This window comes from Pantherophis guttatus, chromosome 3, assembly GCF_059756535.1.
Source record: "Pantherophis guttatus breed Tessera chromosome 3, ASM5975653v1, whole genome shotgun sequence".
Taxonomy (NCBI): Eukaryota; Metazoa; Chordata; class Lepidosauria; order Squamata; family Colubridae; genus Pantherophis; species Pantherophis guttatus.
In genome coordinates, this window is record NC_142065.1 from 93,207,572 (window position 1) to 93,229,842 (window position 22,271).

The window sequence follows — 22,271 nt, forward strand, 5'->3', positions numbered from 1 at the left end:
GAAATGATCTATTCCCATCCAGCCATCTCATTATCTGTAATTGCCCCCTAACCAATAGAACTGTGCTTCTTTTTAACTAGCGGTGTGTTTTCATTTTTTTTCTACTTCTCAACAGAAGCAAGGGGAGGTGTCACAGGCACTTTGTGTTTCCTTTTAATCTCTCCTTTTTTTATTTTGTGTTTGTTTTGCTTTTCAAAGAAAGTGAGCAACCGGTTTGACAGAAGTACAAACAAGACACCACGGAGACACTAGCCATCCAAATTAAATACGACGGTTAACAAAATAATAAAACAAAGCATCGTTTACTACACTGATATCCTCCCACAGATTTTGCTTTTTGTAATATTTAACATAGCTCTTGTTCTTAGCACTTGCGAGTCTATTGCAAACAGAATGTGTTTTGAACAAAGCTTGTAGAAAAAAGGAGATTTTGCAGTTTCGAAGAACCTTTATTATTATTATTATTTTAAAAAGGGGGAAACAAGATGAACCACAGTTGGTACTGCCAGGAGGACCCAACAATCTGAAAGCATGCTTTGTTAGCATTAATGAGTTTATAAAATTTTATTAAACCTCATTAGGGAGTCACCAATTCCCAGAATCCCTTCTTAGAACATTTTATTTCATTTTTACTTAGTGTTGTCTCCAGGTTATATTTAGCATACTATCACCACAGATCAGTGCCACTGCTCATCTCTTTGACATCTCTTTCAGGGCAACTCTGCACCACTACCCAGAAGAAGCAAACAAGGTGAGCACCTAGCATTTAGAAAGACAGACAAACAGATAGAAATTGATATATAGTTAATGAATACAATACAGCATCTGTTATGCTTTTAACACGATCAAGTGCAGCACACCAATGCATCTGTTGTAGCTATGGGGGAATCTTTTAGCTTTATCATCTGTATTTATAGCAGGAGGATATGCCACAAACATAGAAATATAGTGGTGCACTTGCATGAAAATACAAAAAGCTATTTCAAAGATTCTTTTTTTATTTTTTTAAGGGGGAGGACTAATATTGCATGACACCTCAGCAGCTGTGAATATTTTTAATATAAAAATTGTTTGGTTATTTATACCTGTGCAATTGTGTAGTGATTGAAAATCTGAAGGTTTGAGGAAGATGTAAGTGTAACTCAGTAATAAATGAACCTAAAATAGGAGCTTTTACTGAGTGGATTATTTTTACAAATAACTCAATAGGGTGAATATATTTAACACATTTCCTCCTACTATTTCCCCCACAACAACCCTGTGAGGTGAGTTGGGATGAGTGTTCTGACCTAGGCTTCCTTAAAAAGCAGGAAGCAGGAATTGGTCCCGGCAAAAACCTCTTTTATTTACATGACTGTGAATTACTTTCATTCACGGTCAGCAAGGTTTGTCCAAACAGTTTTTCAAAGGAATATTTCTCAACACACCTTATCTCGCTTGGCAAACCAAGCTGCCACGTAACTTGTTTCCAACCGCAGAGTAAGGCAAAACTTGGCACAGAGTCTCTTAGAGTCACAAACAGAACTTTTCCCTCTTGAAACTACCAAACAAATGAATTGTTTCCTGCAAAAGCCCCCTTCCTGTTTGCTCTTCTTTTGTTTCCTATGGGAGGGGCCAATCATCTCCAAGGTGTGGTTTTACTCCCAAGTCGACCCTGCTTTCTGAGTTGTTCTTGTCTTCTGGCAGCTCTGCGCATGCGCACGCTGGGAACGGACTCCAGCTATTCCTCTGCTTCACTGCTGTCTATCTCCCTCTCTGCCTCCAACACAGAGCCCTTGTCCAAGCTTTCCCCAGTCCCCAGGACTGGCCCATGTTCCTCCCCAAGCACCTCACTGTCTGACTCTGCTGCCAGCTTCACTGGCCGCAGGCAGGCCACAACAATGAGAGAGAGTGACTGGCTCATTGTCATCCAGCTGGCTTTCATGCCTAAGGTAGGACTTGAACTCATGGACATGAACTCATTGTCTCTTGCTTTCTAGCCTGGTGCCACTAGATCAAACTGGCTCTAAGACAACTTAGGGGGTCCACCCGGGAGCGCGGGAAGACCCCCTGGAGGACAGGGCTGAGGATTTCGGACAATACCTCTATGACAAAATCACTCAGATCCAGGGGGATTTGGACTCTGACTGGGTAGATTCGGGCAGGGTGACAAGGAAAAGTCCTGAGAATGTTATCTGGGAAGAGTTTGACTCTGTGACTCCTGATGACGTGGACAGGATTCTGGGGAGACTTAGTGCGGCCACATGTTTACTGGACCCGTGTCCCTCCTGGTTAGTACTGGCTTCCCGGGAGGTCACACGAGGCTGGCTCCAGGGAATTATCAACGCTTCGCTGAGTGAGGGTTACTTCCCTGCTGCCTTGAAAGAGGCGGTGGTGAGGCCTCTCCTCAAGAAGCCTTCCCTGGACCTGGCAGTATTAGCCAACTACCGTCCTGTCTCCAACCTTCGCTTCGTGGTGAAGGTTGTTGAGAGTGTGGTCGCGCGACAGTTTCCACAATTCCTGGAGGAAACGTCTTATCTGGATCAGTTCCAGTCAGGTTTCAGGCCTGGGTACAGCACAAAAACGGCATTGGTCACATTGGTAGATGATCTCTGGAGGGCGCGGGACAGGGGTTGGTCCTCTGTTCTAGCCCTGTTAGATCTCTCAGCGGCTTTTGATACCATCGACCATGGTATCATGCTGCACCGGTTGGAGGAGTTGGGGATGGGGAGCACCATGCTACGGTGGTTCTCCTTTCTCTCAGACCGGTCACAGTTCGTGTTGGCAGTGGGGCAGAGGTCAACCTCGAGGCCTCTCATTTGTGGAGTGCCTCAGGGGTCGGTCCTCTTGCCCCTTCTGTTCAACATTTATGTGAAGCCGCTGGGAGAGATCATCCGTGGCTTTGGGATGAAGTGCCATCAGTACGCTGATGACACCCAGCTGTACATCTCCACCCCAGGCCACCCCAATGATGCCCTTGAAGTGATGTCCCAGTGCCTGGAGGCTGTGCGGATTTGGATGGGGAGGAACAGGCTCAAGCTCAACCCTTCCAAGACTGAGTGGCTGTGGTTCCCGGCATCCCGATATAGTCAGTTGACTCCATCACTGACTATCGGGGGCGAGTCTTTGGCCCCCGCGGAGAAGGCGCACAATCTGGGTGTCCTCCTGGATACGCAGCTGTCTTTAGAGGAACATCTGACGGCGGTAGCCAGGGGGACCTTTTGTCAGGTTCGCCTGATCCGCCAGTTGCAGCCCTTTCTTGATCGGGATTCCCTGTGCACAGTCACTCATGCCCTTGTCACCTCGCGCCTGGACTACTGCAATGCTCTCTACATGGGGCTCCCCTTGAGGAGCACCCGGAGGCTCCAACTGGTCCAGAATGCGGCTGCGCGGGTAATTACAGGAGCTGCCTGGTGCTCCCACATAACACCGCTCCTGCGTGAGCTGCACTAGCTCCCAGTGATCTTCCGGGTGTGCTTCAAGGTGTTGGTCACCACCTTTAAAGCGCTCCATGGCATAGGACCTAGTTATCTTTGAGACCGCCTGCTGCTACCGATGACCTCCCACTGACCTGTGCGCTCCCACAGAGAGGGCCTCCTCGGGGTGCCATCAGCCGAACAATGTAGGCTGGTGACCCCAGGGGGAGGGCCTTCTCTGTGGGGGCACCTACCCTCTGGAATCAGCTGCCCCCAGAGATAAGGAGAATTCAAGACCTCGGTGCCTTCCGCCGTGCCCTTAAAACTTTCTTTTTCCAGCAAGCCAGGCTGGCTTAACATAACATTTTTTAAAAAACATATTTAACTGGTTTGTCATTTTAAATTGGGGCCAAATTAATATATATCCTTTTAATTGTTTTTAATGTTTGTATTGTATGTTTTTAGCTAGCTGTACACTGCCCTGAGTCCCTCGGGAGAAGGTGCAGTATATAAATTCGAAATAAAATAAAATAAAATAAAATAAATAAAATAAAATAAAATAAAATAAACTTGCAAAGCTGTATATTAAATTATTATTAAACTCCTTTTGAGAAGCAACCTCTGCTTTCAAAGATTATATAAATGAAAAAATAGATTAGTGCAGTATGAAGTAAGTTTGAAGGGAACTTCTTTTTATAATGAAGGAAAATAAACACTATTTCAGTATTTGTAACTAACTGAATACTTTCATAAAAGAGATCCTTTTGAATTATTGTGATATGAAAAATGAAGGAACAAGAACTAGGTCTTCATTATAATCTGGACACTGTATGAATATAACTCTAATATAAAGCAACCACAAGTATTTATAATTACAGTTCAATCCTTCTCACAGCATTAGTTCTTAGCCACAGCAAGCCACTGAATCTAACACTTGTTGTCTCACCAAGTAGAAGTACCTGTGTGACCTTGTTAGGTTCAAAAGCTAAGCAGAAGCTAAGCAAAGTCAGACCTGGTTAGTATTTGGAGGGAGAAAGTACAAGGTTGTTGGTTAATCTGAGAAGTAGAAAAAACATTCTGAAAGAATATACTTCTGCATTGCATGAATATGTCTGTGAAGCAGTGGTGAAATCCAAATTTTTTTACTACCGGTTCTGTGGGCGTGGCTTGGTGGGCATGGTGTGGCTTGGTGGGCATGGCTTGGCGGGCATGGCAGGGGAAGGATACTACAAAATCTCTGTTCCCACCCCACTCCAGGGGAAGGATACTGCAAAATCTCCATTCCCACCCCACTCTGGAGCCAGCCAGATATGGTATTTGCTGGTTCTCTGAACTACTCAAAATTTCCGCTACCGGTTCTCCAGAACCTGTCAGACCCTGCTGGATTTCACCCCTGCTGTGAAGTCATCTGCAGTCAAACTTCACTCAAGGTAACCTTTTATATTACCTTTCACTAGTAAAATCTGAAGTGCTGCCCACAAGGAACAAATAAGAAATATATTTATACAAAGGTCATAATTTGTTTTGGTGAATATACTACTCATTTTGGAGCTGATTTAAAATCCCTCAAGTTAACATTATATTGCTGAGCTAAGGCCAAAGCACATTCTGCTTATTCTTTCTTATTTTAATAGGATTATTATTAATTTGTTTTGCTTTGACAAAATGAGCACATATAAGAATGGCAGTAAGATAAAAAACGAAAGATGAACATGCAAGATGAAGGGAAAAGATATGTCAACGGAAGGAAAGGTTGTTATTCAGGGTTTGACACCTTTTTCGTCAGTACGATAATTAGTCAAGAATAACTGCATGGAAACAACTATGCAAATATGGAATAAATTATTTATGAAGTGGTAGGCATTTATTATTGTAATTTAAGTGCCATTAGGATGTATACGTCTCACTACCAATTGCAATTAATGAATACATTAAGGCCCCTCCAATAGGCAAATCCCAGTGTCATATTTTGCAAAGAGGTATTTTTCAGTTTTGAATTCATCATTACTAATATTTGCCATGCTTATTCATGGTTTCAACATTATTAGGAGAAGTGTAACTCTGTAATATACAGCTGTCATTTTTTGTTTGTTTGTTTGTTTAAAGAATGCACCAATACTAACCCTGAAGATACAGTACTGGATTTGGTTATTGCATACTAGAAAAAGGTAAGTCTGAAGGGGGGGCCTGTAGGCTTTTAATCTGGGCCCTGGGTGCTGCATTTTCAAACCAAAGAAACACAGCCCGGGCTTCATGCCTTGGTGATTTATATGGCTCTAGTTAAGGACTGTTATATTCTACTGTTTACTCTACTCTAATAACTGACAAGTTGTTAAGAAAGTTGATAATTCAGAAAAGTAATGGGTCAGAACCAGAGAGAGAATTTTAAATGTAAACAAACAAATTTCATGCAGGAGAGAGAGAGAGAGAGAGAGAGAGAGAGAGAGAGAGAGAGAGAGAGAGAGAGAGAGAGAATATGTGTATGTGTGTATATATTTCAGTTGACATTTGGTGAAATCAAAATAGCAGGCACCAAATGTATTCTGAAATTGGAAAAGAAGGCTTTCTGTCCTGAGGGAGGGTTGATCCTCCCAGCTTTTAGTCTTTAGTGAAAGACACTTGTCTCGAGAGATGTTTAAGTAATCACACACCTCAGGGCTCAGGTGTAATGCAGTTTGGAAACAGCATTGCTTCAGCTTTCGAAGTAGCATGGATCTGAAGTGTGCATAAACCTTTATAAATCATGACATCCTCAAAGACAATGAGAATAGCACAGAGAGACACAAATGAGAAAGACAGTGGCAGCATGACAAAAGCAGAAGGTTTATTATTTGCACAAAGACAGAGATGCTAATACAGACAGAATGTGGCAAAAGAATACAGATGTACAATGAATTTGGAGGATGGACTTGATAATCAAGGTGTTAGGAGGAGTCATTTCCATGATTGCAGGAGTTAATGGACTTAGCAGCATGTATGTAGGGAATATTTTTAAAAAACTTTTATGTTTTTTATGCAGTTAGCTGAAAACCCCTCAGAGTCACTCTGAGAGTGAGGTGTTATCTAAATTTTATGAAGGATATAAACAAATAAACAAATATGAAGGAATGGCTGTTAGTTATTTTAATGACACATTTTAAATACATATTTGCACCCTAGTATCTGATCTCACAATCTCAAAATTCATTTTGAAGAGGGGACTATATACATGCCTTGCCTATTCTGCAAAATAACCTCATTGGACATTTTTTTCATTTTCATGTTTATATTGTAGAAGATATTTTTGAGAGCAATCATTCTTACAAATTCTGTAATTTTCCCATATTCCAAACCTATAACATAATTTATTATTGCAACATCATTGGTGTTGCTTAGATATTTTCTAATTTTTTTTGTTTTGCAAGATAACCCCAAAAAATTATGTACAGCAATCATAACTGTACATAACGTCTACTATAATATAATATTAGTAAAGCATTTTTCTTCTATGTTATTCAACTCAGTGCTACAGCCATTTTCAATACGAAACAAAGAAAAAGTGTTTATTCAGACTATTCTGTGTCAGAATAAAAGCCCTTTTTAAAATATAGGTAGCCATACATTAATTTTTGCTTTGGAGCATATGGTTAATGAACTGAATATTAAATTCATTCATTCTGCATTCTTTCCAGGTCATTATCAATTCACTTTCCAATTAAGATGGTAATGCTAGATACCACCCACCCACCCATCCATCCCTCCCTCTATCCATCCATGGAGATGAAAGGATACCTAAAGTTTTGATGACAAAATAAGGGTTGAACCTTAATACAAGCCATGGTGGTGCAGTTTTTAGAATGCAGTACTGCTAACTCATGGCTCACTCCAGGAGTCTGATTCTGAATGGCTCAAAGTTGACTCAGCCTTCCATCCTTCTGAGGTCAGCAAAATGAGGACCCAGATTGTTGGAGGCAATATGTTGACTCTGTACACCATGTAGAGAGGGCTGTAAAGCACTATGAACAGTATATAAGTCTAAATGCTATTGCTACAAGCCCAAATTTGGGTCTACCTACTAAAGGTGGTGAAGCAGCAATACAGGAACTGGGTGGGACAGGCTAGTATTAAATCTTAGCAAGACAAAGTAACTTTATTCATAAATCATCTGAACCTAGATTGAGTCCATTATTAGGACAATCTGGAACAGCACTTTTCTGAAGTGAGTGCTTTAAGTTCATAGGAGCACCCAAATATATCATTGATTTCATTATGATTTGAGTTCAGTGTGTAATTTAAAATGTAATTGGGAAGGATATTAATTTGATCATTACATTTGAATCAATCTGTAAAAATAATTATGATTTTAGCTGCAACTAAACTAAATTATCTGCTCTCAATGACATCACTCTATCAAATGTCTGGACTGAAGGAAGCTAGAGTAGTTTTAAGAATACTGAAACAATTCAGTATTCAATTTTTTATAGTTAAAATTGCATGTGTACAATATAACTAAAGTCATGCAGGGGCATGCTTCCATCCAATCAGACATTACATGCATGCACACACATGTGCACAAATTAAGACACTTAAGATCAGTGATAACATTTTGAAAGTCAGAAATACAAGTTGGTGATTTCAAAGTATTGGAAGAAAATGACCACATTAAAAAAAAAAAAAAGTAAGGGAATAAATAGCCTCTTGATGCTCAAGCTGCAAAATGTAAAGGAAACCAAAGCAAACCTAAATTGGATTTAATGTAAGTAAATTGAAATCAAAATTAAATTCAAACTGATAATATAATTAATCCCTATTCCTGACACACTTTCCCCTTACTATCATATTAAAATTACAATTTGGCAGCAACATTTGGACTGGAAGGGCTCCAGATACAATCCTCAGTGCGTTGGGAGCACTCTCTATATAACTCTAAGGCTATAGGCTGCATCCCCTGTTTTAAAGTTTGTTTTTGCATCATACAATATTAAGGGAGGAGGCAGGATAAAAACCAGACTACTGAAGAAATCCAAACTAGAAGACATTATCAGCAAGTGAAAATGGAGATCTGTTTTTGGAACCTTTCCCTGCCTTCTCTATCACTTTAAAAGTATCAAGTATCACAAATCTGTCTCACGGCCCCTGTGTTTACCATTGCAATAACAACTCCAAATCATTGCAATGACGGACTTTACATCTACCTGAAATACTGCAAAACATGGTTAGAAGTTTTGGATTTGTTTTTATTTTTACTCTCACTTTGGCCAAGATATCTTCTGCTGTGTTTTGATGGCTTTAAAATAACACTGGAAGGATTTCGCTGCTAATCATCTGGTTCACCCCATTCCACGGCTGGGTCATCATCCATGCGCAGAATGAGGTAAGAAAGTAGCTGAAAAAAATTCTGCCACAACAAGAGAGAGACAAAAAAGGAGATGTCGCTTACATCTATTTCACAGCGATCACCAGCATAATTCACATCACAGATACAGTAAAATTTGTTGAAATGATTCTGGCAGAGGCCCCCATTGAGGCATGGGATAGAGTTGCATTCATTGATGTCCACTTCACATCTGCAAAGGAAACATTAGATTAATATTTAGACCAGCTGTTCTAAGAAAAAGTGAAGGGAAAGAAATTTGGCTTTCTGTTTTCAAGGGCTCTGAAATGGTTTAAGCCATCTTTCCTCAACCTGATTCTTCCAGATTTACAGGACTTCACTTCCTGTTATCTCAAGTCATCAAGGTCCATGCTGGGTATTATGAATATTTAAGTATAAAACATCTCACTGCAGAAAGTGAGTTAACAACTTCTTTGGAAGTCAAGATTAATAGTTTCCATAAATGAGACTATTGCTCTCCTTTTTAAAAGTTGCATTTTAATGAAAGTTGCATTTTAATGAAAGGAAACCAGAATGGGAGGAGAGAAGGACAAAACAAATAGGAAAAAAATTCGGAAAAGAGAAACAGTTATAATAATAAAAACCAATGGATTCTCCTGCATTGCTGTATTATGGATGGATTGCAGATTTGAGAATGTTGAGAATATCATTTGACAATGATATGAAGGAATATTTAAAGTGAATTAGATATATGCAATGTAAATTCAAACACAAGCATTAATATGACATTACTGCTCTGCTATTTGTAAAAACAATAGCAACTATAACTAGAAAGTTGTGGTATCTGCTAGTTTATGTTCTCTGATCACACAGAACACGGATGAAATCTAGTAAGTATTGATAATGCTATAGAAAAGTTTGTAATGTCAGATATATAAATATATATTTGTATTTGTGTATAGATCTAGGAAGTGTGAAGTGTCGTAACAAGAGTTCCAAGATGGCAAACACTTTAAGAACTTTAAACATAACTGTGAAAATACTTCAAACAGGAATCAAGGTTTTAATTCATATATCTATAGCAAACTAGAAGAAAAATTTTAAAATATCAATCTGACCTAAAAAAAATTTCCAGGCCACATAACATGAAAAAAGTTCTGGGCAGTTTACAATATTTAAAATAAACATTTCAGAATTGGTTTGGAATATACAGTATGTTCACTTAGGATAATCCTAAAACATGCAGGCACTCTTATTATATGTCAAGAATATAGGAAGTGATACCCAATGTCATTTATTCATTACTGAAAAGCTAAAACTTTTTGCTAACTAGTAAGGTTGAAAATAAAATGATTTTAATTTCTTTAATTATAGTAATTAGGTTTCTAGATCAGCAGAACATGCATTTTCTTCTTGTTAGAAGAAGAAAAAAATGCACCATTGCTTTTTGAATATTCTTAATTCATCCTTAAATATACATGAACTGGTATTTAATGTTTTCTTTGGGTATTTGGGCCATATAGTGCATCATGGCCAAATTCTGTCCGCATTTATAGCCAGAAATATTTCATGTCATTCATCATTCATATTTCACATTAAACAATACATGCAGCTGTGTGCAGTTCACTTTCATTTTTGTTAAAAGTGATTCAGCTATGAATAGGGGAGTGAGGCTGTGAAACATAGTTTTATTCTTCTTCTATAAGTTTTTTTCAGGTGACGTTGGTTACATCAGCCTTCCCCAAACTAGGTTCTCTTTATATTTGTGGATTCCAACCACTAGAATTCTTAGTTACATCAAAATGTTTGTCAGCATTCCAGTGCTGACATAAGGAAGAGAGTTGAGTTCTTATAACTCAGAGAGTTATAAGATGCGTTGCAAGCATTGCTTGTAGGTAGTATTTAAAGGATGAACTCCATAGATTACAAATTTTTTGAAAGTAGCAATGTAGGATTTAGGGAATCTTGTTCATTGTGTAAATGGAGTGTGCATGGAGCTAAAATGAATAGGAAACCATAAGGTAAAGCAAATCATGATTTGTGCTATATGTAGGGTTTATCTACACATGCAGAGAAACCATGTGGTATAGCTTCCCGGAGATGGGCTTGATCACAATATCTTCCAACCTTTTTGAAACAATAGCATTTTGTAATTGACGTAATCTCATTCATGAATTAAATTCCTTCATGCCAATAATTTTATTTTACCTTTTAAAAAACTAATCCCACCTTATACAAAATAGCCTTTTAATGTGAAACCTTCATGTTGGAGTGAGCCCTTCAAAACACATTTGTGTGGGTTCTGTTTTATTTTTTTCCCCACTGCTTCTGCAATAGAATTAATAGCAAGGTGATACATTACTGTAGTAAACAAACCTAATATTTCTGCTAAGCCCAGTGTCTGTTGAATTAGATTGTAATAGTAACAGTTAATACATGGCATTGTGCAGTTGCATGGAAAAATTAAACATTCATTCTCAAATCATATATGTCACATCAAAAGGTCTTACTGTAATCCTGCAAAGCCTGCGAGGCACATGCACTCTAAGTGTCCTTCAAACTCAGTACAGTTGCCATAATTGTAACAGGTGATATTTCTGTTCTCATTCCCACACAGTGTTGAAGGCATTCGTATGTGCCTATAGTGGGAGAGAAAAAAACCAAGTCTGTAATAATATCCCAATATTCTTTCCAGGCATATCTATTTTTAATATATTAAAACCCTGATATGAAATCTACTGAGTCTTCTCTTGGATTCAAATAAGACTAAATAGAGAAGATTACTTCCAAGTAATCAGATACCAAATATATAAATAGGAGACCTCTTGGGGTCTTGGGCACTCTTTTTCTAGAGTGGGAGACGGAATGGGACAACTTGCCACAGACAAATTGCTGCAGCCAACTCGCCATGGCCAACTCATCATGACCAACTTGCTGTGGTACAACTCACTGTGGGACAATTTAACAATTTTATTTAATTTAACAATTTATTTTATTTAATTAATTAAAGTAAAAAAAAAAATTTTTTTTTGACATTCACATTTCATTCTGTTCCTCCTTTTGCATCCTTTCTTCAGTGATTCTATTCCATTATTTCTTCGATATTACTGTCCTACGGCGAGTTGACTGTGGCTAGTTGCCCTGCAGTCAGTTGGCCACAGGGACTTGGCCGTGGCAAGTTGACTGTGGTGAATTGTCATAGACAATTCTATGGGAAAGGTGAGTGGGAAGAAGGACTAACCCAAATAAAGGGAACGGCTATTTTTAGGAAGTGTCTTACTGAAGTTAATGTATCTTCTTTTTAGGCTTTCATAGAAGACTGGAAAAAAAATTGGGTTGCTTAAAATGAAGAGCAGAGAGGTGCGGTGCTTGCCTAGGATCTGATGCATTTCTTCCGAATCACTTCTAAGCCTGACCATTCCTGGTATTTCTATAGTTAAGAAAGACACCATTGATGGCTACCTTGACAAAATTACAATCCTTTTTTTTTTTTTGGTAACAATGGTTTACCACTACATTCTTCCAAAAAGCTAGTCCAATTTCACAGCCTAATTTACAGGTCTGGAATTCTTTAATGGTCTCTCATTTAACAATTAAGCAGGTCTGTGAAGAGTGTGTTTTAAAACCTCTTTCAAGCTTTCCTGAATTCCAAAATAGTAATTTTCCCTATTGTTTCTGCTGCATGATCCAAAGACTGTACTTCCAAATTTCCACACTTCCCAAATGTTGGGGGGTCACATTTATGACCTGCTTGCATAAGTATTTTCACAAGAGGAGGAAAAATTCCAGCCCGCATCACCCATTTTTTCTGATATATTTCTTTAAGATTATTCTTTTGATAGTGTATCTAATTGTTATCTAATTGTTAGAAGTTATCTATCAAAACAGATTATTTTATTTAAGAAAATTTAAATGGCCACCCAACTCACTCTCAGGGACAAGAATATCCCCCCCCCAAAAAAACAAGGGTACTGGTAAAAAATTGGGGGGAAGGTACAAAATAATTTGTATAAATTACACAAAACCCCAATAGCATAAACAAACCTAAGTCACTAAACAAAGAAAATGAAATGAAGCAGATCAGAATTATATTTTTGGAAAAGTTTTAAATACTGTAGCTATTTGCATTTTAGATAATGCATTAAATGTAATATTAAGTCTCAATGGCTGTTTGTTTGTCAATGAGGAGCCGTTTGAGGGTAAGGGTTATTTTGAATTCTGGAGTATCAATGTAGTTACTTATTTCTTTCTTCTGCTCCCCATTTTTGGCTATTTCCCCATGCCAAATGGCCCCCATGAACTGTAGTTATTATGGGTATGTGAAAGTTAGGATCCACTCCTGTTTTTGTATATTAAAAGCCTTTTTACACCTTCTTTTCTTTGAGTAAGTACTGACTCTTGGCAACTGCCTGGGCAGGTCCCTGCACTTTTCTTGGCAAGATTTCAGAAGTGGTTTGCTATTGCCTGCTTTCTAGGGCTGAGAGAGAGTGACTGACCCAAAATTACCATGAGGGCTTTGTATTTTAAGACAGGACTAGAACAATTTCCCAGTTCCCAATATTGTAAGCCTTAACCACTACATAAAACTGGATCTCTAACTACTCATAGTGAATGACTATCTTTATCAAAGCTTTGTTACCGTACCTGCAAAATCTTCCAGTGAAATTCCCAGCGCAGAGGCATGAATAACCATTAATGCCATCTACACATGTGGCACCATTTCCACAAAGATGTCCATAACAGTCATCTATGTCTTCTTCACACCTCGTTCCTCTGTATCCAGGATCACATACACATTTGTAAGCTGATATCCCATCACTGCAATTTCCATGAAGACAAGGGTTTGAGGAGCATTCATCAACACTGAGTTCACATTGAGATCCAGTCCATCCCTTGGCACATGTGCAGCGAAAATAGCTGTAAAAATCTTCACACAGCCCACCGTTCAAGCAAGGATTTGAGCGGCAGGCATCCATCTTAAGGCAACCTGTGACCACAGAATTGGCAGAGATCTTGAGAAACTGCTCTTCTTGTGGTTTTTTAGTATTGTCGAAGTAAGAGAGATGAATTCCACCAATCTCCACAGTGCTCATGCACCCTCTCAGTCCATCTTTTTTATCAAAAGCTTTGTCAGCCAGATAGATATCTGTGCCTTCTCTTAGGAAGTTAAGGTTTCCAGTGGCAACAGTACTTGTAGCATGGTCTCTCTCATCATTTATGTCAAGACGCCATCTTGATGACTGAGATAGTGGCTCTATCATAGAGTAGGTGACCTTGTGCCACTTCCCATCATTCACTGATAGGGAACTAGCCAGGCTCAATATAAAAAAGCTATTACCACTTTGCAGCTGAAACAACAATTTGGTATCCTGAATACTGACAGAGAAGAACTCTGGCTCCTTCTCGGCATAAAGTAGTATCACATCTGAGTCTCGAGTCCGAAAACCAAAGGTTATATTAGTGAGGTCTCTCCTGATCTTCCCATTGCTTCTATAAAAGATAGCACTGCTTCTGCCATTAAAAATGGCATTGGAGATACCTGAGCAGAGATGGGAAGAATTAATTTACTGCATAAGGCTAGTGCTATCATCTCTATATATTCATGGGAGAATTCACTGTGGTTTCCACGTGGCATGAATCCAAAAGTGCTCAGCAATAAAAGAGCACACTTATGTGAATCTTAAGAGTTAGAGAATTGATTATTTTCTCCCTATTGTCTAAAATATTGATAGCCCATACTTATTATTTCCTTGATTGTTCTGACTTTGTAATGATTGGTGTAATTATAGAGCTGGAAAATTTCTTAAAACTTTAAGAAACCTGCAACCAATTAGCATGATAAAGTACATCTGAAATAATTTGCCAGAAGAGAAGAAGAGGAGGACATTTGAGGTCAGTTTAAAGGTTTAACCTTATCTCGCTATATCCTCAAATAGAAAGACAGTGGTACTGAATTAGCACCGTGCTGTTTTTAGAACTGCCTTAGCTCCAGCTAAAAGATCTGGGTTGCAAAACTGTAAATAATTACATCACAACAAAGAATTAGATTTTTCTGGATAAACTTTGCTACCACATAAATGTTCATCTAGATATAAGAGAACTATCTTGTACTATTTCAGAATAGTGAACAAATTCTGAAAAGTCAAAAGGCAACACTCTGATAGCTAAGCATTCCCCTTCCCCTTTCTCCCTCTTAATGATACAAGTAGAAACATATAATTAGTTGAACATTTGGGGCTTTCTGAGAAAAATGAGTTGGCCTTGGTCAGTATCATGAATTCCTATTCTGTCTTGATGGCCCTATGGTACATGATTTTATGGGGTTCAAATCTTAGTGGCATTAAGGATATTTGGCAATTTTTCAGAAAAAAAAATCTCTACAAAATTAATATTTCCATTCTCTTTACTCCTTCTGTACTCCTTCTTCAAAATATAGAACACACCTAAAGTAGATAGACATGCCTCTACCACCAGATCATTTCAGATTTGTAGCTGCAGGAATGTCTGATTCCTGATCATTTAACACAATAACAATATGTCCTAAATTGTATGGCTAAAACATTTCTGATTTGGGCAATCAGAAACTGATTCTCTATTGTTACGTTTGTGTATTGCCTATTTTGATGAATCTTAGGGTATAAAAAAATAGCAGATTTCTGAAACCATAAACTTGCCTTGGAGAGGAAGATCGGAATGCAATATTTATTCATGCCATCTTCTCCTGCTTTCTATCTTACTGTGCAAATGTGCATTTCTATACACTATGGAATGCTACTGACTCCCTGCAATTTTCTTCTTAATGTGTCACTGCAGAATGCATTCCACCATCATCTTAAATCCATACTGGAGCTCCGATTGTTTTTAAGGATTTACTATGACCTTCAGAATAATGGAACTATATATAATTACAGTAAGTGGCAAAATTTAACACCAAAATTTCCATTAGAGCCACTCACGTAAGTTCCTCTGTGTGTTAAAAGCAAAAATGAAACCATCAGTTTGTTTGTTTTGTTTGTTTGTTTGTTTATTTATTTATTTATTTATTTATTTATTTATTTATTTATTTATTTATTTATTTTTCATATTTGTATACCGCCCTACTCCCGAAGGACTCAGGGCAGTGAACAGCCATAATAAATACAAATACATATAGAAGTTAAAAACTATTAAGAAACAGATTAAGTAATTTAGGCTCAAAGATTAAAAAACATCCAAATTTATCTAAAGAGGTTTAAAACCCAATTTAAAAGACAGTTTAAAAGCCAATTAAAAAGGGAGAGTTAGGCCAGACCAGCTTGTTGGAATAGAAATGTTTTCAGTTGAAGGAGCCTTGCTGGTCAGCCCCATTTCTTCTGGTGAATTGCACATTATTTCTGGAGCTATGATGCTTAACCCAGGGCCATAGGTGGCACTCCTATTAAAACCCTCTATTTGCATTTTTGGACTTTGAGGCAAAATGGATTGTACAGTCCAGTGGTGAAATCCAATTTTTTTTACTACCGGTTCTGTGGGCGTGGTGTGGTGTGGCTTGGTGGGCGTGGCTTGGTGGGCATGGCACGGGAAGGATACTGCAAAATCTCCATTCCCACCCCACTCCAAGGAAGGATGCTGCAAAATCCCCATTCCCTCCCCACTCCTGGGGGAAGGATATTGCAAAATCTCCATGCCCACCCCATTCTGGGGCCAGCCAGAGGTGGTATTTGCCGGTCCTCTGAACTACTCAAAATTTCCACTACCAGTTCTCCGAACTGCTCAAAATTTCCACTAACGGTTCTCCAGAACCTGCTGGATTTCACCCCTGTTACAGTCTTAAGGTACCTGCCTCCCAAAATGAACTCAACTGTGTTCACTTTTGGAGTATATGATACTTAGCATCCCATACAAAGCCTTGTGTATCAGCTGATCTAAGTTGCCTATTTGTAGTCTTCTGTTTTTTAAATTACTGGTCATGCTCACCTCAGTTGGAATCTTTCTATGCTAGTGATACCAATAATTAGGCAACCAAAATAACAGAATAACATAGTTGCAAGGGACCTTGGAGGTCTTCTAGTCCAACCCCCTGCTACAGCAGGAAACCCTATAACATTTCAGACAAATGGTAAACCAAACATAGTACAAGAAGCGGATCACTCATTTAGCCTGAAAGACTGGCAGAAAACCTGTCACTCTATTACTTTAATTTGCAAAAGGCAATAGAAATAATGGAGGAAGCTGAAATACTTGCATTCAAATCCTTGATACACCGGCAGGCATTGGGCTTCAGGAGGGCAAGGACTGAGGTCACACCATTTCACTTCTTCGCAACCTTTCCCGGCCATATTTGGTGGACAAGTACAAGTGAAGTCATCCCAGATTGAATAGCAAACACCACCATTCTGGCATGGAGCGGACTAAAAAGGAAAGCATGGGAATGAAAGGTGAGCAAAGTTTTCTGGTTTTCCAATCAATTGAAAAGAGCATGGGGGAAGAAAGAATCTGACTTTCTCCTGGCTTCCACTCAATGCCACTAGTGGCAGTTAGTCTTGTTTTATTGTTCATATATTTTAATCAGGGATGCCTCAGATCTGGTCTTCCAGATGTTGAGTAACTTTATCATCAGGTTGGCCAGTGGACTAAAGGGAATTTTCTACCCAACATTTTGCAGGCCATATGTTATCCATTTCTTTTATGCAATGTTTAGAGTGGAGCTGGCAGCCACTCTGGCCTATTTATCTGTTTGCTAAGCAAGCAAACCCAATAAAAAGTGGTGGCTTTAATCCATTGACAAAATACTTGCTTCAGATGTCAAAAAATTCTCAGTTAATTTCCTGACCTGACCAGCTAAAGTATCTTAGGTAGCAGAGTTAGCGAAGACCTCTGATTTCACCCTCAACTGGGAAATAGACAGGAAGCAAGAAATCTGAGATTGGGTCTTTCAACTTCTCTGCCCTTTCAAACAGCCATGGGGGGGCTCCAGTTTTTATGAGAATAGCGGTACTGTGAGAGAGGAAGTTCAATCTTCTGTGCCACTTTCTCTAGATCTAAATTAGATCCTAAGGCTGCTAGGAGACCCACTTGGGAGTTGTTGTGGGGAACATAGGTAACATTTTTGGGCCTGAATTTCTTTTCCTGCTCTGGGCTAATAACTTCAGGAGATGGAGAATTGATTAGACCCAAAAAGTAAAGAGAACGGAGGGAGGAAAATAAATATTAACCTTTCTCTTGCTACTTCCCACAACACAAAGGTCTCCACCCCTGTGGATGATTTTTTAAAATTATTATTATTGTTGTTGTTGTTGTTGTTTTCAAATGAAAAAAATAGAATCCCATGTCAATACAGACAATACTGGTAGGCGTAATAACGGTTTTGCCTATTATAAAGGCACTCTGTTGTATAGAAAACAGCTCTAACCAATCAATTGCTTTTTCAACCTAATTGTAGAAATGCTTCTTCTTTGGGGATTCTTTTTTGTCTTTGAACTGCCAACAAATCGAAGCAACAGCAAACAGAAAACTATTAAAATGACAGCAAGATGTTTGAATATTTGTAATTTTAAAGTCTTGCTTTTATTTTATTTATTTTTTGTACTTTTTTACAATTTTATTAACTTCCTTGTGCATTCAGCTGTACAGGAAAACTAGTTTCAACTGAATGCATGCCTGCCTGCCCAGATGCATAATTAAATGGATGTAAAGGCTGGAGGAAAGCAAGGAGTCCAGGTGAAGGGAGAAATAACTTTGAACTTCTCAAGTCAGAGGAAATGTCAGGCTATAAAGTTGTGAAGAATGAATGAAAAGTAGATCCTGTCTACCTTTTTAAAAAATATATTTTTATGACTTTTGCCTTGACTGGCTTCTGTTCACCACTTAATGGTTCTGATATCAAGTAGCACATCTATGTAAGCCTTCATAGAACCAAGATTACAAATAGCATGCTTGTCAAAGGACTCCATTAATGTATTCAGGGCATTCCCAGACCTACTGTTTTGCTCATAATTTGAAGCAATCGAGAATGGTAGCTACTTCGGCAGGCCTAGAAATACTACAAACCCACTAGGAACACTAGGAAGCAATCTGTGCTCATCTTCCAGCCGAATACTGGAAAAGCAAAATTTAATCAGCCTCCCAATTCCCTGAACTCTTGCAGGTCCCGGAGCAACAAAAACCCTTTCCACCATTCCATATAGAAATAAAATAAATTGCCAGCTCTTTTTTTAAATCCATGTATTCAGGCTCCATTTGTCTGATTTCCATGAAAAAAAGAAAAAGAAACAAAATCTTAATAGTTACTGTTAAGGAACCTGAATGCCATTCCTATTGCATTAAAATGCTTCTTTCAAGTTGTGAAGAGAAATAATAACTTGTCAGCATTTTTTTGTAACCACATGCTATTCCCTATAGTATTAACTATGGTTGAATCTTGCTCTTGAGCCTGGAATGGTAGGAGAAGCAAAAATGTCTATAAATAGGGACCAGATCTGCTTCTGCATTACTGCAAATCCGTTAGATTGAAGTCTCCTCAGCTCCTCAACTCATGAGGGGAAGAAAACAACAACTACAAATAATAAGAAAGCAAAAAGTATTGGTGAACATTAGCCATTGCATTTGAAAGCAGCAGAAACCATGTAATAGAGAAGTACAGAAAGAGAGTGGCCTAAACAAGGGTTAGGCATGCTGTGAGTTCAGTTGTCATTCCTCTCGTAGGCTTCAAATGGCAAGGAGAAGTGAAAATGAATAAGGAATGTCATCTTTTCCTTAAAAAAAATATAGCGGTATAATTTAAAAGTTGAAAGCAGGGCAAACTCTTGAGGAGAAAATCAGGCAAGCTTATAAGGAAATTGTTAAAATATTCCTAAATGTTTGAGATTTAAATGAATAGCTGCTTAATTTGAAACATACATCATATAAACACAGAATCCTCAACATAATATATTCCATAAACCTGCACATTCCCTTGCATATAATTGATAGATAATACATTTTTTTTTTAAAAGGATGCCATGTTTTACGAAGTGTTAAAAGTTGTGAGGTTTTTTGATACGTCTAATCCATTTTTGGCTACTTTTACATTTCTTCAGCAATACAACATTCACTTCTTGTTTAACATTTTATGAATCTTGATGCCAGGTCTAAATGCCTGTAACATGCCCCATGATTATCTTGTTCTGTAAAGTGTGGTTTTAAAATAATTATGAGAATATTTTGGTTTGGGAACTACAGTGAGTTCAAGTTGCTCTTAATGAACAGCAGCTTTGCTTACTGGTTGTCATTACTGAGAGATTTAAGAGCTGCCCTTCCAGTCTACCAGACATTTTGTGGTATCATTGCCCACAAACTGCAAAACAGTTTGGCAAAATCTGATCTTACCCACCTCTTTCACAAAAAGCCCTGAGATATTCCTAATATTCTTGTCACATGTTGCTTAGGAACCCTACCAGGTCAAAGGAAAACTCTTTTTAATTATGAGAACAGCACCTTTAAAAAACCAGATTCATACCTTGCAGAGGTCATCTCCAATGCATCCTGCAACTACATTGAACAGGGTGCTCTTGCTGCTGACAGAATTCAGCGGCGCAGTGACCGGGTAAAATTCAAGTGGGTGGTTGCCGAATCTTAAATCTTGAACACAGCCTTTGAAAAATCCACCATTTAGAATGGTTTCTTGCTTGTCTGGTAACCCACCGATGTAGAGAATATCCCTTCTGTGTATTTTTCTTAAGGGTGTAGAAACAGAGCCCAACTTTTTTGATGATTGGAACAAGTCCATCGTGTTTGGCCCCATTTTTAAAGAAATGAAATAGAAATTTCCATCGTTCATAATCTGCATACTTAAGAATTTGTTGGAGTGCGGACCTGACATTGCAAGTTTCCCGTCTTCTAGCCAGACCTTGAGAAATAGGGACGTGTTTCTTTCTAGACCCAATAAGAAACCAAAAGGCTTGCGTGTTCGCACAAACATTGATATTGTGGCATTTTCATGACTTTCTTCTAGGGAAAAAGCAGCATATCCAGTGGTTTCCTCATGACCAAATCTTCCTGGAATGTATTCTTGCTTTCACATGAGAAAAAGAGAGAAAGTAATGACCTCTTTAATATAAAAATGCTATTTGAGTATTAACATATCATAGATCAGCAGTGCCCAGCACTGAATTTAAACTAAATGCTTGACACTGATTATACTTTTAATGGTAAAATAAAAATGAGCTTCTCTACCTGATTTTAGAGTTGTGATCTGTTGAACTGGTTTGGGTATAGAGATGCTAAATTTGATTTAAAATACAATGTCTCTTGAGTCAACCTGTGTTACATCAACCTGGCATCTGAAGCCAACTTTTCAAAACAACGATGGAATTGGGAGGAGAAGAGGCAGGATGGAATGACTGGAGTCTGGTTGAATCTGGGGCATCCTCTTTTTTTTTTTTAATACTCCAAAGCTATGTTTCTAATAAATTCACATTTCTAATAATTTATCAGTAAAATCAATCTGATTAATTAGCAAGTCCCTCTGAACAGCATATCAGCAAGAACTGTTTTACTGATATATGTTATATGCTATAATGCATGGAAGTAGGGGAATGGAAAATCAGATTGGGGTTGACAGAGACAAAATGGATTACATGAAATGGCTGAGTGACAACTAGAATACTGAACAGTCACTGGGTACTTTTCACTGATAAGTGATGCTAATTTTTTTTCCTGGTTTAGCACTCCTGGTACTTATCAGATATATTTCTATCCAGCTTGAAATGTTCATTAGAGAGGCAACTGTATTGCTATTGGCTCTTCTCAGATTTCCTAGTTTTAATGTGATAGGTAAAATCTGGTCAATGACAAAAAAAATATGTCAATGATATGGACTGGCAAGTACATCAAATTACTTCAAAACCAATTTATTTTGGAAATCACATCTTTATCTTTAAATCATCAAGATACTTTGGAACAATTACAGTACCAATATATCGTAGAGCATTTGATGCATTGTATATTTAAAGAAAAAAAATCATATAATAAGCCTTAGTGCCTATGCAATCCAGGGAATGGTGAAACAAGTATTATTACATTGTGCTTTCTATAAAGAATAGAATAGAATAGAATAGAATAGAATAGAATAGAATAGAATAGAATAGAATAGAATAGAATAGAATAGAATAGAATAGAATAGAATAGAATAGAATAGAATTACAGAGTTGGAAGATAGCCATGCTCACTATTTGCTGGATTTCCTAATGAAATATACAGGAAGGCTGGATATATTTTATGTAAACTATCTTTTATCAAATGTGAATGACAGTGACTGCTAGGTTTCGTCAAATACTGTAGCAAGTAAGGTCCAACAAGATTTCTTTTTATCAGATGAGGAATAGATAAGGAATAGATAAACACAAGAATAGGCTAACAAATTACCATATTTAAAATGGGGGGGAAAAGGAGTGTTTATGTGCATGCTTATGTTTTTATAATCCTGACCAAGGGCTGAAAACACTCAATCAGGTTGGAGAGAAGGAAGTGGACTATGCTCAGTTGTTGGCCCAACTAAATATCAATCAGTTTGGCATAGTTCAAAGCAGAAAAATCAGCTTTGG

At 38.1% G+C, this 22,271-nt stretch overlaps 1 protein-coding gene across 1 annotated transcript in view; it reads right to left on the reverse strand.

Annotated features, from left to right (window-relative positions):
* The window catches only part of CRB1 (crumbs cell polarity complex component 1), a 144,779-nt gene that overhangs the window by 16,024 nt on the left and 106,484 nt on the right, over positions 1-22,271 (reverse strand). The window contains 5 exon segments of the mRNA XM_087890052.1: positions 8,815-8,941; positions 11,220-11,348; positions 13,354-14,248; positions 16,934-17,099; positions 20,186-20,736. Of these exon segments, the coding sequence (XP_087746178.1) occupies positions 8,815-8,941; positions 11,220-11,348; positions 13,354-14,248; positions 16,934-17,099; positions 20,186-20,736 (1,868 nt within the window).